This window comes from Panthera onca, chromosome D1 (genome assembly GCF_046562875.1).
Source record: "Panthera onca isolate mPanOnc1 chromosome D1, mPanOnc1 haplotype 2, whole genome shotgun sequence".
Classification (NCBI taxonomy): Eukaryota; Metazoa; Chordata; class Mammalia; order Carnivora; family Felidae; genus Panthera; species Panthera onca.
Genome location: NC_138348.1, coordinates 82,328,056 through 82,347,391, shown reverse-complemented (window position 1 = coordinate 82,347,391; position 19,336 = coordinate 82,328,056). Strand labels below are relative to the sequence as shown.

Sequence of the window (19,336 nt, the reverse complement as noted above, 5' to 3'; positions counted from 1 at the left end):
ATCAATTAAACAATAACACAAAGGCTTGAGAATCATGTCTAAAGTTTTTTCACAAACACATTTTTATTAATAATGAAAAAAACACAAAAAATAATAAACGTTATTTTATTATTACTTACCTAAGTTTTCAATACACCCAATACCTAATTTTTATTTTATATAGTTAGGAAAAAGTGTCTCAATTTTACTTTAACTTCACTCTTTAAAATAGTTAATTTCCCACAATAGTTGGGATGGGAGGAACTCACCCATAACATGCTGACTTTCTCTATTAAGTACAAGAATATCTTTTATGCTTAAAAGAATTCCAGTCTTTGTAATAGGCTCTGTGCAAAAATTTAAAATGATGTACAGAATTTTTTAAAAGGTTAACATCTAATTTCAAAAATGTTAACATCTGAAATTATGTCATCTTTAATTATCAGGACGATATCTGAAGAATAAAATGTAGCACTTACTTTTGCTGCACCTATCTGTTCTTTGCGAAATTTCTCAAGTGGAGCAATTAATACATCATTAGCATTTTGAATCTGAAATTAAAAATGCAAATACATTAAATTCTGTATAATTTCATGCAAATATTGAAAAAAAACAGCTCCTTTATTCAACTTATTTAAATGAACAGCTTTTGTTCTCCTGTTTGCTTCTATAAATGAAGTAAAAATATGTTGCATGTTGTATAGTATTTTTCTACCTTATGAGGTCATTTTCACCAATTATTTTACTCAAGCCTAACAATAATGTGAAAAATGGAAAACAGTACACGTTTAGATCCTAGCCTGAATATTTAATTTCATATTCTAAGATTTAACTAAGAAATAGCACAGATATTAAATTTACAAATACCTTTAATTACACTAGTTTAATGCAGTCAGTTCAAGCATCATTTAAAAATTAAACCATATAAAGCGCTTCCACTTGGCACTAGAATGTTATTCTAAGCCACAAAATAAAATAAGGTTCATTTTTTTTCCATTTAATTAGATTCTTTACACTAGGGATTTGTCTGAATGTTTGCATATGTTCAACCCTGCTAAAACTGTACCTGATTTCATTTCAATGAATAGTATTTTAGTCCCAAACTCCAAACTGGGATTTACTTACACCTTAAAACAGATAAATATTTAATTTGGATCTGTGAGAATACTGTGAAGAGGTTTTCAGTATGGGAGCCAGGGACTGAATGCAAGACCCAGACAATTCTAAGAAAAACAGTATGCTGGGAGGAAATTTTCATCTGAAAAAACCTTTATAAACCATTAAAATTAAACACAATCTTAAATGTTCTCAACACAACCTGGGTTAGAAGATGGCGGCGTAGGAGGACTCTGGGCTCACCGCACGTCCTGCTGATCACTTAGATTCCACTTACACCTGCCTAAATAACCCAGAAAACCACCAGAAAACTAGCAGAACGGACTCTCCGGAGCCAAGTGCAGACGAGAGGCCCACAGAAGAGGGTAGGAAGGGCGGCGAGGCGGTGCGAGATCCACGGACTGGCGGGAGGGAGCCGGGGCAGAGGGGCAGCCTGCTGGCCAAGCAGAGCCCCCGAGTCTGGCTGGCAAAAGCGGAGGGGCTGGACGGAGTGTGTTCCGACAACAAGCGTGACTTAGCGTCTGGGAGGTCATAAGTTAACAGCTCTGCTCGGAAAGCGGGAAGGCTGAGGGACAAAGGGAGGGAGAGTTGCTGAGCCCCCGGACGACAGAGCTCAGCTTGGTGGGGAACAAAGGCGCTCGCCAGCGCCATCTCCCTCGCCCATCTCCCAGCCAAAATCCCAAAGGGAACCAGTTCCTGCCAGGGAACTTGCTAGCTCCTCACAAACACCCAACTCTGTGCTTCTGTGAAGCCAAACCTCCGGCAGCGGATCTGACTCCCTCCCGCTGCCACAGGGCCCCTCCTGAAGTGGATCACCTAAGGAGAAGCGAGCTAAGCCTGCCCCTCCTGCCCCCGTGCACCTTGCCTACCCACCCCAGCTAAGACGCCAGATCCCTAGCACCACAAGCCTGGCAGTGTGCAAGTAGCCCAGATGGGCCACACCACCCCACAGTGAATCCCTCCCCTAGGAGAGGGGAAGAGAAGGCACACATCAGTCTGACTGTGGCCCCAGCGGTGGGCTGGGGGCAGACATCAGGTCTGACTGCAGCCCAGCCCACCAACTCCAGTTATACACCACAGCACAGGGGAAGTGCCCTGCAGGTCCGCACCACTCCAGGGACTATCCAAAATGACCAAACGGAAGAATTCCCCTCAGAAGAATCTCCAGGAAATAACACAGCCAATGAACTGATCAAAAAGGATTTAAGTAATATAACAGAAAGTGAATTTAGAATAATAGTCATCAAATTAATCGCTGGGCTTGAAAACAGTATACAGGACAGCAGAGAATCTCTTGCTACAGAGATCAAGGGACTAAGGAACAGTCACGAGGAGCTGAAAAACGCTTTAAACGAAATGCAAAACATAATGGAAACCACGACGGCTAGGATTGAAGAGGCAGAGGAGAGACTAGGTGAACTAGAAGATAAAGTTATGGAAAAAGAGGAAGCTGAGAGAAAGAGAGATAAAAAAATCCAGGAGTATGAGGGGAAAATTAGAGAACTAAGTGATACACTAAAAAGAAATAATATACGCATAATTGGTATCCCAGAGGAGGAAGAGAGAGGGAAAGGTACTGAAGGGGTACTTGAAGAAATAATAGCTGAGAACTTCCCTGAACTGGGGAAGGAAAAAGGCATTGAAATCCAAGAGGCACAGAGAACTCCCTTCAGACGTAACTTGAATCGATCTTCTGCACGACATATCATAGTGAAACTGGCAAAATACAAGGATAAAGAGAAAATTCTGAAAGCAGCAAGGGATAAACGTGCCCTCACATATAAAGGGAGACCTATAAGACTCGTGACTGATCTCTCTTTTGAAACTTGGCAGGCCAGAAAGGATTGGCACGATATCTTCAGTGTACTAAACAGAAAAAATATGCAGCCGAGAATCCTTTATCCAGCAAGTCTGTCATTCAGAATAGAAGGAGAGATAAAGGTCTTCCCAAACAAACAAAAACTGAAGGAATTTGTCACCACGAAACCAGCCCTACAAGAGATCCTAAGGGGGATCCTGTGAGACAAAGTACCAGAGACATCACTACAAGCATAAAACATACAGACATCACAATGACTCTAAACCCATATCTTTCTATAATAACACTGAATGTAAATGGATTAAATGCGCCAACCAAAAGACATAGGGTATCAGAATGGATAAAAAAACAAGACCCATCTATTTGCTGTCTACAAGAGACTCATTTTAGATCTGAGGACACCTTTAGATTGAGAGTGAGGGGATGGAGAACTATTTATCATGCTACTGGAAGCCAAAAGAAAGCTGGAGTAGCCATACTTATATCAGACAAACTAGACTTTAAATTAAAGGCTGTAACAAGAGATGAAGAAGGGCATTATATAATAATCACAGGGTCTATCCATCAGGAAGAGCTAACATTTATAAATGTCTATGCGCCGAATACCGAAGCCCCCAAATATATAAAACAATTATTCACAAATATAAGCAACCTTATTGATAAGAATGTGGTCATTGCAGGGGACTTTAACACTCCACTTACAACAATGGATAGACCATCTAGACACACGGTCAAAGAAGAAACAAGGGCCCTGAATGAGACATTGGATCAGATGGACTTGACAGATATATTTAGAACTCTGCATCCCAAAGCAACAGAATATACTTTCTTCTCGAGTGCACATGGAACATTCTCCAAGATAGATCATATACTGGGTCACAAAACAGCCCTTCATAAGTTTACAAGAATTGAAATTATACCATGCATACTTTCAGACCACAATGCTATGAAGCTTGAAATCAACCACAGGAAAAAGTCTGGAAAACTTCCAAAAGCATGGAGGTTAAAGAACACCTTACTAAAGAATGAGTGGGTCAACCAGGCAATTAGAGAAGAAATTAAAAAATATATGGAAACAAACGAAAATGAAAATACAACAATCCAAACGCTTTGGGATGCAGCGAAGGCAGTCCTGAGAGGAAAATACATTGCAATCCAGGCCTATCTCAAGAAACAAGAAAAATCCCAAGTACAAAATCTAACAGCACACCTAAAGGAAATAGAAGCAGAACAGCAAAGGCAGCCTAAACCCAGCAGAAGAAGAGAAATAATAAAGATCAGAGCAGAAATAAACAATATAGAATCTAAAAAAACTGTAGAGCAGATCAACGAAACCAAGAGTTGGTTTTTTGAAAAAATAAACAAAATTGACAAACCTCTAGCCAGGCTTCTCAAAAAGAAAAGGGAGATGACCCAAATAGATAAAATCATGAATGAAAATGGAATGATTACAACCAATCCCTCAGAGATACAAACAATTATCAGGGAATACTATGAAAAATTATATGCCAACAAATTGGACAACCTGGAAGAAATGGACAAATTCCTAAACACAAACACTCTTCCAAAACTCAATCAGGAGGAAATAGAAACCTTGAACAGACTCATAACCAGCGAAGAAATTGAATTGGTTATCAAAAATCTCCCAACAAATAAGAGTCCAGGACCAGATGGCTTCCCAGGGGAGTTCTACCAGACGTTTAAAGCAGAGATAATACCTATGCTTCTCAAGCTATTCCAAGAAATAGAAAAGGAAGGAAAACTTCCAGACTCATTCTATGAAGCCAATGTTTCTTTGATTCCTAAAGCAGACAGAGACCCAGTAAAAAAAGAGAACTACAGGCCAATATCCCTGATGAATATGGATGCAAAAATTCTCAATAAGATACTAGCAAATTGAATTCAACAGCATATAAAAAGAATTATTCACCATGATCAAGTGGGATTCATTCCTGGGATGCAGGGCTGGTTCAACATTCGCAAATCAATCAACGTGATACATCACATTAATAAAAGAAAAGATAAGAACCGTATGATCCTGTCAATCGATGCAGAAAAGGCCTTTGACAAAACCCAGCACCCTTTCTTAATAAAAACCCTTGAGAAAGTCGGGATAGAAGGAACATACTTAAAGATCATAAAAGCCATTTATGAAAAGCCCACAGCTAACATCATCCTCAATGGGGAAAAACTGAGAGCTTTTTCCCTGAGATCAGGACAAGACAGGGATGCCCACTCTCACCGCTGTTGTTTAACATAGTGTTGGAAGTGCTAGCATCAGCAATCAGACAACAAAAGGAAATCAAAGACATCAAAATTGGCAAAGATGAAGTCAAGCTTTCACTTTTTGCAGATGACATGATATTATACATGGAAAATCCGATAGACTCCACCAAAAGTCTGCTAGAACTGATACATGAATTCAGCAAAGTTGCAGGATACAAAATCAATGTATAGAAATCAGTTGCATTCTTATACACTAACAATGAAGCAACAGAAAGACAAATAAAGAAACTGATCCCATTCACAATTGCACCAAGAAACATAAAATACCTAGGAATAAATCTAACTAAAGATGTAAAAGATCTGTATGCTGAAAACTATAGAAAGCTTATGAAGGTAATTGAAGAAGATATAAAGAAATGGAAAGACATTCCCTGCTCATGGATTGGAAGAATAAATATTGTCAAAATGTCAATACTACCCAAAGCAATCTACACATTCAATTCAATCACAATCAAAATTGCACCAGCATTCTTCTCGAAACTAGAACAAGCAATCCTAAAATTCATATGGAACCACAAAAGGCCCCGAATAGCCAAAGTAATTTTGAAGAAGACCAAAGCAGGAGGCATCACAATCCCAGACTTTAGCCTCTACTACAAAGCTGTCATCCTCAAGACAGCATGGTATTGGCACAAAAACAGACACATAGACCAATGGAATAGAATAGAAACACCAGAGGTAGACCCAAAACGTATGGCCAACTCATCTTTGACAAAGCAGGAAAGAACATCCAATGGAAAAAAGACAGTCTCTTTAACAAATGGTGCTGGGAGAACTGGACAGCAACATGCAGAAGGTTGAAACTAGACCACTTTCTCACAACATTCACAAAAATAAACTCAAAATGGATAAAGGACCTGAATGTGAGACAGGAAACCATCAAAACCTTAGAGGAGAAAGCAGGAAAAGACCTCTCTGACCTCAGCCGTAGCAATCTCTTACTCGACACATCCGCAAAGGCAAGGGAATTAAAAGCAAAAATGAATTACTGGGACCTTATGAAGATAAAAAGCTTCTGCACAGCAAAGGAAACAACCAACAAAACTAAAAGGCAACCAACGGAATGGGAAAAGATATTTGCAAATGGCATATCGGACAAAGGGCTAGTATCCAAAATCTATAAAGAGCTCACCAAACTCCACACCCGAAAAACAAATAACCCAGTGAAGAAATGGGCAGAAAACATCAATAGACACTTCTCTAAAGAAGACATCTGGATGGCCAAAAGGCACATGAAAAGATGCTCAACGTCGCTCCTCATCAGGGAAATACAAATCAAAACCACACTCAGATATCACCTCATGCCAGTCAGAGTGGCCAAAATGAACAAATCAGGAGACTATAGATGCTGGCGAGGATGTGGAGAAACGGGAACCCTCTTGCAGTGTTGGTGGGAATGCAAATTGGTGCAGGTGCTCTGGAAAGCAGTGTGGAGGTTCCTCAGAAAATTAAAAATAGACCTACCCTATGACCCAGCAATAGCACTGCTAGGAATTTACCCAAGGGATACAGGAGTACTGATGCATAGGGGCCCTTGTACCCCAATGTTTATAGCAGCACTCTCAACAATAGCCAAATTATGGAAAGAGCCTAAATGTCCATCAACTGATGAATGGATAAAGAAATTGTGGTTTATATACACAATGGAATACTACGTGGCAATGAGAAAGAATGAAATATGGCCTTTTGTAGCAACGTGGATGGAACTAGAGAGTGTGATGCTAAGTGAAATAAGCCATACAGAGAAAGACAGATACCATATGCTTTCACTCTTATGTGGATCCTGAGAAACTTAACAGAAACCCATGGGGGAGGGGAAGGGAAAAAAAAAAAAAAAAAGAGGTTAGAGTGGGAGAGAGCCAAAGCATAGGAGACTGTTAAAAACTGAGAACAAACTGAGCTGATGGGGGGTGGGAGGGAGGGGAGGGTGGGTGATGGGTATTGAGGAGGGCACCTTTTGGGATGAGTACTGGGTGTTGTATGGAAACCAATTTGACAATAAATTTCATATATTGAAAAAAAAATGTTGTCAACACAAAAAATGGTAATTATGTGACAGGATGGGAGTGTTAGCTAATGCCATGATGATAATCATTTTGCAATACATACATGTATCAAGTCGACCTGTACACTTTAAACTTCCACAATATATCAATTATATCTCAATAAAGTTGAGAAGAAATTTACATTAACAAACAAAATTATAATTTACCACTGTGATAATATGATCTATTATATAATTAGCAATGCTAAGAGGAAGAGAAAACCTTTTTTTAAAATATATAACTCTATTTTAAAATAGGTTAAAGAGTTTAAAGGAGTCCCTTATATTATTCTTGTAACTTTTCCATAAGTATAAAATTATATCACAATTTAAAAATTTCAAGGGAAATGTTTTCCTTTCACTTATTTTCACTTAACTTATTATTCTCCAGTCGAGTTTTATTTCTCAAATTCCATATCTAAATGTACAAGGATAGTATACACAAAAATAAAAACTAGAGTTTTAGTGCCCTCCATGATTATCATTCTCTAATTTGCAGAAAAATGACATGACGGATCTTAAAAAGACCTAAAATCCTTGCATAAAGACATATAAAGTAAATCAATACTCAAAATCCTAAGACATCAACAACCAACTGTAGATACCTCTGACATCCATCACTTAATTCCCATTTATGAGCTCAGACAAGAATCCCTCCAGATACACTGTGCAGGCATGCTGCTACAGAGAGATGACTGGAAAAAGTAGCAAAGTACCTCACTTTTAATTCTCACTCTCTAAATCCTCCTTGCCCTCATGAAACCCCAAATCCATAAACACACACACATACACAGATTTTACAGAGGTAATAAATAGCTGATTCTGCTTTAAACTTGTTTGCATAAGGCGAAAGGCAGTGTCATGAACACTTCTGTGTTATTTGGAAAAATGGCAACAATAAAGGCTAACGTTTACTGAATGTTTAGGTTATGCTGGGAACAAGCATGCTCTAATATATGTAAAGTTAGTGAACTTAAACAGGGAGATATTTCTCCAGTGTTGAAAACTCCAATAATAATGATGCTAAATAAGATGATATGCATATACAGTACAAGCACACATATTTATAATTGGGCTTAAATTGGGATCTGTTTTTACAGCTGCTGTGTAACCATTCTGAACATGAGCTGCATCATCTACCCCACAACTGAACTTCGTTCTAAGGACTAAGACAATGAATGCAAAACACTTAGCTCAATGCCTTACATATAGTCAGTGCTCAAAATTTACAACGTTTAATATCTCCAAACTGACACAGATAATTAATCTCATTCTGTATTTACCTACTTAATACACTTCTGTGTCTGAATCTATAGTATTCCCTTTGGTTGAAGTCGATCTAGGTTCACATTATGAGAAGATGTTTTCCCATGAAATTCACAAAAGACAGATGGCCTGTACTCTCCCATATCCAATCACCAGGTACTTATGTAAGTGCCAAGCACATTGCTGAGATCTGTGAGAAAGGGAAAAAACTAAGACATGGACTAAACCTTCCAGAAAGTTAATGTCAATTTGAGAAAAGAGGAAAATTTTATCCATTTAATGAATACTTGATGCTCTTAAAACACTGCTAAAATCTTTGCAAAATTGAAAGACGAAACTGATTAGAATAGTTACATGATAAACTATGCAGAACTCCTTATAAACACATAATGATTTTGACAATAGTAAAGATCCTTGAGAACTAAATGAGTCAGTTAGTATTTGGATGGTGAATGTGAACTGCATACACTAAAGAGACAAAAATATTCTAGAAACTGGGAACACTATGAATAAAGGCAAGGGGGTAGAACTAAGCATGACGTGTGGAAAGGGAGAATGCAATGCAGAAAAATAAACCATTTATTAATCACTCATTAAGAGTCAATCTTGATTGTGAGTGCATTGACCTAGTTACAGGTCCTCAGTTAACTTTTGAAAAATGGGAATACAGAATGAATATGAAGCATGTCAAACAGTTCTGGAACATAGCATGCTTCATAGAATTAAAACATTAGTATCAACTAACAAAAACATTATCTACATGGAAAAAAGTGTGTGTGTGTGTGTGTGTGTGTGTGTGTGTGTGTGTATTATTAGCAGGAAACTTGGTTGGAATAGGGAAAGGATACTCATTATCTAGGAAGAGCAGCCTGAACATGGAATCACTGCTGGCTTCTAAAGAGAAAACTAATGTTGTAAAAACTTGTTCTAGGAAGCCATTAATATGTGGGATAGTTAGAGAATGAAGAGATGAAGACAAGATCTACTAGCTGAATAGCTGGAAGTGGAACTCAAGTTTGAAATAAAGAAGGTGATAGGATCAGGGGCCTGCAGTACAGACACATCGTTAACAGGGAACTGCAGAGGCAGTGTTCTCAGAAAGGAAAAGGACCCAGAGGGAGAAGAATCAAAGGGGACATTTAGATGTTTTGCCTCAGCACTGGAACTTGGGCATCATATTAAGAACTAGAGTAAATGAGATAAAGAGTGTTTGGTGGACAAGGTATAAAGATAATGAATTTCACTCTGAACCTATTATGTTTCATGCCATGAGAGGACTCAAATATTTTGGCAGAATATGCCATCTCAAAATAACAGAGTTAAGCAATAGGAATGAAGTGTTTTTATTAGGAAGGGAAGGATTAGAAAAGGAAGTGATTGGTAAATCTGTATACTAAGACATTGGCAGCCACATTCATATTTAATAGTTTAAAACCATATGAGGCAAGAATTATTTCTTAACTCTATTTCTCCCATATTTCATTTTTTCTTTTGTTTTTGGATTTGTTCAGTTTTCTCCTCTTTATTTCTCCTACTCTCATTCTATTAATGTGAAACTGGAGGAATAAGAAAAGTAAAGAGGTACTGAACTGAAATATGAAGGGGAGAGAAACATCTAATAGAGTGATAGAGATAACAATACATATGATTTGTTCAGTGCTTACTATGTGGTAAGTACCATGCCAAACTCTTCATAATATCAAGATTAAAATTTATTTTATATGAGTAATTAAATCAAAACCCAAAACTCATCTGCAATGTATTAAGCACATGAATGTTAAAGTTAGACCTAGCTCCATTTGAATCACAGCATCAAAACTGCTAAATCTGTGTCTTCATACCCACACCTCTTAAAGTTTTTATAAAAATGAAAGGAGAAATATACACATTTTTAAAATAACAAGCATAGATTTGACATATGGCAGCCTTTTAAAAAATGTTTCCTTCTTCACAGAATTTATAATGTCTACTATGTGTTTAGTCTTATAATTTCCTATGGTTTAAAATGCAGTTACTCAAAGGTAGAAACTGAATTGCAATTAATTTAACAGAACAGTACTCATCTATAGTAGATAACCAGGAACCTATTTTTCCCCATAAACAAGTATAAAATATGCGTGATTTTACATCTGAAATATCATGCCTCTTTTGTCTGCAATGAGCCGCTGTTCACAACATGTGAATCTAAACTCAAGATATCAAAATGGAAATGCCAACAACACTCAAAGGCACAAAGTGGATTTACAACCCAATTTGGCTGCTTCTGATCTTCATCCCCCCAGGGAACACGTCTTTCATTCCCACAAACTGGTCAATCACAAGGACAAAATTTTTCAATTTTGAAGTAATCCAAGTGCAAATTAAAGAAGGTGTTTAAAATTTTGGCTGGTTTAAAAGAATTACTGTTGCTACTGCATAATAAAGGAAAATGACATACAAAATGGTGGAAAACTACAATTAAACATGTGAACCAGGGTATAACTTTGGTGACTTCACTTTCATAAGGTTTAAAAAAAAATGTAGAGAAATGCAATTTTGCTCACATGGAACTCCTTCTCTCCATATTTACGCAAGATGCTTGAGGAAACTTCTCCCAGAAGGTAATTCTGGGTTTGGGAGGGGGGGGGGTCAAGTCACAGAGTTCAACAGATTCAAGATCCCATAATATCTGTGGAATGTGTTACTTTTCATGACCTTACTAAGAGGCTTTAGGAAAAATACAAAAGTAATTTTAATATTCTCCCTCGATATTGATGATATATAACTTTATAAAGTCTTATTTCAGTAAACAAGATACAATCAACTTACTATCTTATAATTCTTAACCATTTATAATTCTAAACTTTGGGTATAATCAACTTATTTTTATAAATATAGGTCCATTTTAAAAATCAAAAATAATTATCTGCTATTTCATTTACTTTCTGTAGCAGAGAAGCAAACTGATATTGGATAGTACTTTACAACATTTACTGGGTAAACACACTTTAACTGTGGGTGCAGTGTGTTACATGAAGCCAGGCAATTAAGTTTCCACTCAACTTTTCTTTTGCTATTTCAAGCAGTTCTAATAAACAGCCACCAGGGAGTGCTCATAAATCACTCACAAGTAATGACTAGAAATGTTTTTATGTGATTAGACGATGAATACTCCAAATACACTTGGGTTTGTGTGTGTGTGTCCAAGTATACACAAATTATAATTTTCTATAGAATATGTATTTTCAAGTGCTATCCGATCTTTATTAAAAATTTCTATTTTTAATGCTCACTTTGCACTTTGTAAGAGAACCTTACAACCTTTGTGTCCAATGAAATGAGCAGCAATGGAATAAACCAAATCTGAAAGGTAATTGTTACACTTTTACTTTATCCCCCATTTTCCAGGTTTCGGTTAAAATCTAGTGTTGGTACCAGTCACAGCCCATCACTAATCGGTGATTATAGTGTCCCATTATCCTGCAACCAGGAAAATGGATAATACCAGGATAGAGGATTGCAATTTTCTACCCCAAACTTTTAATGCACTAAAACACTCAAAGTTCTGAAGAGAAGATTTAATAATATTCTGTGGTGCTAGATAACCCAACTGCTTGAGAAGACTACAACAAGTGGTATTATTTACAAAAATAAAACCTGAATGGTATCGCTCATTGCAAAAATAATTTCCTGTTAAGATACCTATATAGTCAATCCACACACAGTGAAAAGATACGAAGGTGTTTCATAATGAGTAGATTGAACATAGTTAATGCAGAAGATACCTATAAGTAGTCTCTGAGATAAGAATGGACTATTTTCCCATTAGTATTTGCAACTAGGAAAATTAGATCACAGTCCTAATTTGGGATTACAGGCAAGCATCTCCCTCTGCTTCTTCCAACCTCTGTCCTTTTCCTCCTTCCAAAACAGCTTCCCAGAATGAACTTCTGGCAAGTGGTCTAGAGGTAGCCTGAGGCTCACTCCTCCATAATGGTCAGGTTAACTCTTCACAGCTACACAAGAGACAGTCCTCTTGGTCAATAAACCCACAGCTTTTCTAAACTAGGACCCGAAGGCTAAAACTCACATAATGTGTGAAGGATAGATATATGAACAAAACCTTGATTAAATAAGTAGTACGAAGTCAAAAACTAGAAGCTTTTTATGCTTTATATCCTTTAATGTGAGCAAATTACTCTGAAAAACCATGTCTTCACCTAAAAAAAAATGCTGTGTAAGGTTAGCTGTATACCACTGTAATACATTTAATTTCAACTTGAATGTCACTTGCAACTTCAATACTGAATGCTTTGATTCTACTTATTAAGCCAGTGTTCCATTATGAACCCTACACCATTGGACCTCATCGGTTTAGATCCAACACTCACTTAAATTTAGTATTATTTTAATATTTTCTTTGTTTTTATCAGACATGATACTTTTCTTATTGAAAATGGTAGGGAAACAAATTTCAGTTTTTGGAGAATGATGCTTTATGAATTCTCCCTTATTTCAGAAGACAGGAAAGAGTATACTCTGAGTACACTAGTTTGTATTTAATTCTTGGTTTATATCCTGACAAGTGTGCAATCTGGTCAACTTAATCAAACTCTCCAAGTCTGTTTCCCTTTATGTTTAAGGATAATATGCTTGTTTACAAAGATTAAATTCTATATTTTATGTATAATGATCATAACTTTATTAAAGTTGTATCTGCTCCCTGTTAAATTCATTCTTTCATGTAAACCAATTATAATGCATATATAATTTTTTTTAATGAAATAGGAAGTTGCTACTGGAGATCTGGTATAAGAGTGAAATCTCATCAGCATATACTGAATGTCAAGACTTCTTAAATGGAACAGAGTAGCTATGAAGGCAAACAGTAAATAATCCTCTCTGCTTCTAGAACTTACAACTATCCCAAATAACTCAAATTAAAATTTGCTGTTTTTTAAGAGTCATCTACCCTCATAAGATGAGGGAGTAGAAAAGCATTCATCCAAGAAACAACTGACCATTTCCAAAGAATCTAGCTGAGAAAGTGAAAGACAGGGGTAAACTGCAAAATTTCACATAATCCACTGTGATCTAATAATATCATAACTCTAAGTCGTATCAAATGAAATTCTCTGAATAGTGAGTTATTTGAACAAGAAAAAGAAGCTATTTTTCATAGATTTTTGTTGCTCTTAAACTACTTTTGCTTTTATTCCCTCTTGCCACCAATCTCTAATGGGAGGTTATACTAAGAATATTTTAAAGCATTTAAGCATTGTGGAAAACATTTTGTTGTTGTTGAAACATTTTTTTAACAGCAGATATAAACAAAACACCTCCTCAAAACCTGTGTCTACTTATTGTCATCCTGATTACTCCTTGAACATTTGTAATTCTAAAATAAAGGAGGCTAAAAAAATTTTAGCAAAAAGAAGTTCGAACGGCTTTTTAGCTATAAAAAGATATGTGAAGGTCAAAGTAAAATTGATGTCTTACAAGACACTTATATACTCCAAGCATCCTATACATACAGTCATCACAACAATTACTTTTTTCTTGATTTTGACCAGAAAGTAAGCATTTAGGAAAACACTTTTATGAAATACATGGCTGTATTACCTCACAGGTCATATAAGTCAGATGTTGAAATTCAATCTATCTATGAGAACACAGGAAGTTGAGAAATGCTGCAACCCCAGTTGTTGCAGTGGGTTAAATAATCACTCCTGCATTTGACTGGGCAAAAGCATTCTGCAAAATTACTGGTTAGGTTACTTCAGCCAGTCCTCCACCTTTGGACATTCTCAGGAAATCCCAGGATCTGCTGAACTTGTACACATCTGTGGTATTGCTATGAGTATCCAATGATGCATTTGAGATGGCTAGAGATTTTCCTGTAACACAGCTAGCTGTCCCATGTATTGATGTCCTCATGCTGATGAAAATCTACCTTCTCCCTTTGCCCCACCTCAGATAACAGAAATACTAAATAACTTCAGCTGAGTCAATTATGGCCTCGAGAAAACTCTCCCCCTGCCCCGCACCCAGGTTTCATCTCCTAGCTTAGAAGGATCAAAGTGGCATTATGTGTGGGGGTTGGGGGGAGGGGGGTCAACAAATTGATAATTTATGTAACCCAATGTTTATCTCCTCCCCACCCTGCTTTTAATACTATTTCTTCTGCTAATACTTCTCTACCCTTCTCAGTATTCACCACTGAAAATATCTTTGGAGAGAGAAATTAAAATCATTCATCTGTTTTAAATTCTTCATTTGCAAATTTAAGCAAACTTCTAATAGTCTTTGTGAGTTTATAAAAGAAATGGAAATTCATTAAGGAAATTCCCAGTCACAGTTATTTTACAGCAATTATATCTTAGTAGCTGAATGTTAATGTATTTTAATCACAATTGCTCAGTATTTCCGTAATGGCAGATTGTTAAAACCTTAAGAAAGACTTAAAATATCCCAGTATATACACAATTTCTTAAATTGCTTATTCCAATTTTGTAATAATGGGGAGGGAATGGAAGGGAAGAAGAGGAGAGAAAAGAGAAGAGAAGGAAGGAGAGAATTAGGCAGGACAGAAATGCATATAAGCAAAAAAGAGACCAACATAACTACTATGTTATGAGGGAGGGATAGAGAAAGTGTAGGAAGAGAGATCTCTTACTAACAAGAGTAACAGTACTCATGCTACATATGTTACATGTGAGCATATATTCTATGTTATATGTGAGCAGGTTCACAGTGGCTCTAAGGAAATATTGTATGTATCTCCTCCCAGTCTGTATCCATTCAATGACCTTGCATTGAAGTCAGCTGAGGTGGAAGTATTTACACCATGGAAATCAGCAAGCATTACAAATCAGGGTTACATGCACATACACATGCGTACACACAAACACCTAAATGCCGGCAGTTAACTTTTTACCAGAACATCAATGCTTAAAACTAAACATGTATTGGGACACACCAGTATTAAACTAGAAACAGTTGGAAAGAGTGGTAACTATACAAGACTCCTTTTATCTACTTTTTAAAGCATCTCTTTTAAACATGTACCTGTGGGCTTTTAACATTTCCAATTAAGTACGTCTTTCCCAACACCCAAAACTCATTTGTACTTCTTCACACTTGAACTTTTTTACACAGAGCAAGACTTTTTAATTTCTGGGCTTCCACAGCAATACCTTGAATGAACTTGTATGATAGCACTGGTGATAAACAGTTTCAGCTTCATAAGTCTATTTGAGTGATAGCAGGTTTCTGTGGTGCTGGGTTGAAAAGGATCCTGAGGGTGAACCTGGACACTGTAGGAATGATCACAAATGTTGATGATCAACATCTCTTACTAACAAGAGTAACAGTACTCATGCTACATATGTTATATAAATATAGATACGATTACCTTTCTATTCCTTTAAAGGGAGAGATAATGTCTTATTGATTTTTTTAATAATCACTGTCTAGTAAAATCCCTTGCCACCGTGGAAACTCAACATAACCACTGCTAAATTGATTGAATAAAGTTACTTCTGATAGCTAACCTGCAGTTAGTTACTATAGTTACTCATAGTATTACTGAGGATAGCAACCTACCTACAAAAAACTAAGTATTTTTGATAATTAGCATTTCTATAATATGTAGTGATATATGCTATATAACATAACTAGCAATCAATACCTATAGAGGTAGCAATGGGAAATTAAGCTCACTGACATCTTTAGAAAAAGATTCAGTCACAAAAAACAACTATTAATTTACAATGGTTTTTTTTGTTTACTTATAAATTGGTATGCAGGGAGAAAAAGTACACACTGTTATAGTTCAAGTCAAAACTCTGGAGGGCAGACCATTATCATGCAAATGCCCACAGTGGGCTAAAAGGGAAATAGCAGTAACTCCTCAAAAATAAGAGATGCAGATCACTCCAAATTCTCCCTACTCCTCCTTCCTTACGGTTGATTTCACTACTGTGCTGAAGTGAAATCTTGAAAAAGAAAAACATGGCTCTACTAGATCTTAGCTAGGAACCAGGAAAAACATTCAGGGTAGGGGAGTATGTTGTCAAATAACAGGTTTAAAAGCATGAAGACAAAAGTAAACAGGTCACTCCTATCAGGTAAGTGAGGAAATGGATTCTAGAGTATACATAAAAAACAATAATTAATGAACACTTTCTATGGGACAAGAGAATTCTTCAATCCTCACAATAGATTTATGAAGAAGGTACTATTATCATTCCCATTGTACAGATAAGGAAAATGAGACTGGACTAAGTAATTGCCCAAGGTCACACACAAATAGCTGGTGGCAGAGCTACAATGTGAATCCAGGCATTCTGACTCTCAAGTCTATATTCCTAACTACTCTGACAATCCTCATCATACCACTCTCAGATAGTAAAGAATATACTGCAGGCAAACTCCGTCTTGCCCCCACAAGCCATATGTGTGAGTATGACTATCATAAAGTAAAAACCAAGGAAAACAAATGAGCTGCAGAGGTAGTGAGGAGATTATTTGCCTATTTTCTAATTCCTAAACCCTTAGATGTAGATATATTACTTTCTCTATTACAAATCTTTTTTTTTTTTTTGAAAAATTGTAGGACTTTTTATTGCATTCTCAGTTTCACTGTTGTGCTGATGTCATACTTAAGTGTGTGATGAAAAATCAAGCTGAGTTGAGTAACAATAATTATTCTTGGCTTACGAAACAGTTGTAACAGTGTAATGGTGACATGAGAAACTGCATGGACAGAAGGAAGATTAGGAAGAGGTTACTGCAACTATTAACTTAAAATAGGAACATTTCCCCCCACATAATTCTACCAAAGTTCGGAAAATGAGAAAATAAGGGTATTCTTTCAGAAATAAACAACAGTAGTATTGCCTTTTCCTACTACACTTTCCCTGGTACAACACTTACTGAGGATGCTTATGTCACATACTATCTTGATATAAACAAATACAGGACACACTGCAAATGGAACTTGGACAATTAAGAAAAAACAACACCAGTAGCTAATACACAAACATACAGTGTATCTTTCCTATTAACTAACGCTGTAGTGACTGCTTGAATGTGAATATTTTGAGGCTCTCTAGGGATTAGGGGGAAGAGAAAATCTTTGAAATAAATTAATTCCTTAATTGAATAAACCAACGAATTGAATCATACTGTTAAAATAAAACCAAGAGAAATTAATTAAAAGAGAAAACTTCAGAGCTTTAATACATAATTACAAAAGTCCAAGAATACCCAAAAGTTTTCTAAGTCCTACAATTTAGCAAACAGAGGTATGATTTATTTTGCAAACATTTTCTTTTAAACTTTCTCAGGCATTTGAGCACAGACTCTTAGTCATAGCTGAGAATTACTTCCCAAATAAATTCCATATGCTCTAACTCTTGTCTCTGGTCTTTCCCAAAACCAGAGCTCATCATAAACCATGGGCCAGTTTTTCCACACTATACAGCTGTCAAAAACTTCTCTTACCCAATGAACTAAAGACCCTGTTTCAGCCCTTTATGTGAGGTCTTATATCATGTACAGTAAGAGTGATATGTCAATTCTAAAGAAATTCCCTTTACAACACATGACAAAAAAAAAAAAAAAAACCACTCAAAAATACATACTTTTCCTTATCTGTGAAAAGTATGCCCTAACAGAAAACACAATCATTTAATAAATCATTAACATCTAACCTCTTTTGGTCTTACCCTCAGGCCATGGCTTGAATTACTTTCAATTCACAGAACTAGCTAAAGAATGTTTATGATTCTCCTCCATAAAATAAAGCCTGGAAACTTGGAAACAACTTTCTTGCCTTACAGCAGCAGACAGCCTGAGACATTCAGACTCTGGTGCATTCATGATGATGTGTACATAAGATAAGCAAAGCAGTAACACTATGGTCAGGGACACCTTAGTTATCCTATATGACATTATAAAAAGGTATGGAGAAACAATCTCTCTCCTCTCTCTTCTTTTCCTTTCTCTTAAAAAATTAAGAGATATTGTAGTTAGTAGAGAAGAAAATTTAGCTCCTATGATGCCCAGTTTACATAAACACAAAGAGTGTTAATGCTTGTAAAACCCTACTTCTTATCTCAACATTACCCAGGTTCTCAAACAGAATCCTGACAAGAAACTCCCATCACTTTGACTGCTGACAATCACATCCTGTTCCCAACTTTGGGCTTTCAGTAATTCCTAACATAGTCTAGAATATGACTACAGTTAAGACCTTTTAATTAATCTAAAAATTAATCTGAAAATACTAGATGAGAAAATGCACCTTTTCAAATAATTGACGAATATAATAAAACTGGGCTGCATGTTACAACAACAACAAAATAACTTTGCACATTAACATAAAAACACAAAGCAAATGAAGCTTCCATCTCACCCCTGCTAAGCATATTGTTCTGAGAGCACCCAGATATATTTTAAGTTGTCTTCAATGGCCTTCTGACTTAATAAGCTTTTGAGAATTTTTGTGCAGAGTGAAGGGGGCAAAGACAGACTCAACTAACTTACCTTTATCTTACGTTTCAAGATAAGAGAACTCTACACTTTATCCATGGATGACCACCTAATGTATTTTCGTGCTTCAAATGTCACATGAAGTGATCGATGGCTTACAACTCTTGACTTGAGCCCAGATATTTGTGCTAAACATTCTGTAAGCCATGTTTGTCCCATTCCCAGAAGAACCTCAAAAACACAGCCTCAAGATATATCCCAGCCTTCTCTAATTTCTCAGTTTGTCTGTCAATGAATGGCCCCAAATTCAGGCAGCTGCCTCATCACCTTGGTCTCCCACCTCTCCTCTC

The 19,336-nt window shown here is 36.5% G+C and overlaps 1 protein-coding gene across 1 annotated transcript in view; it reads right to left on the bottom strand.

Moving 5' to 3' along the window:
* ARHGAP42 (Rho GTPase activating protein 42) overlaps nt 1-19,336 on the bottom strand; it is a 316,690-nt gene that overhangs the window by 157,531 nt on the left and 139,823 nt on the right. The window contains exon 4 of the mRNA XM_078432969.2: nt 459-530. Within this exon, the coding sequence (XP_078289095.1) occupies nt 459-530 (72 nt within the window). The remainder of the gene's footprint in view (nt 1-458; nt 531-19,336) is intronic.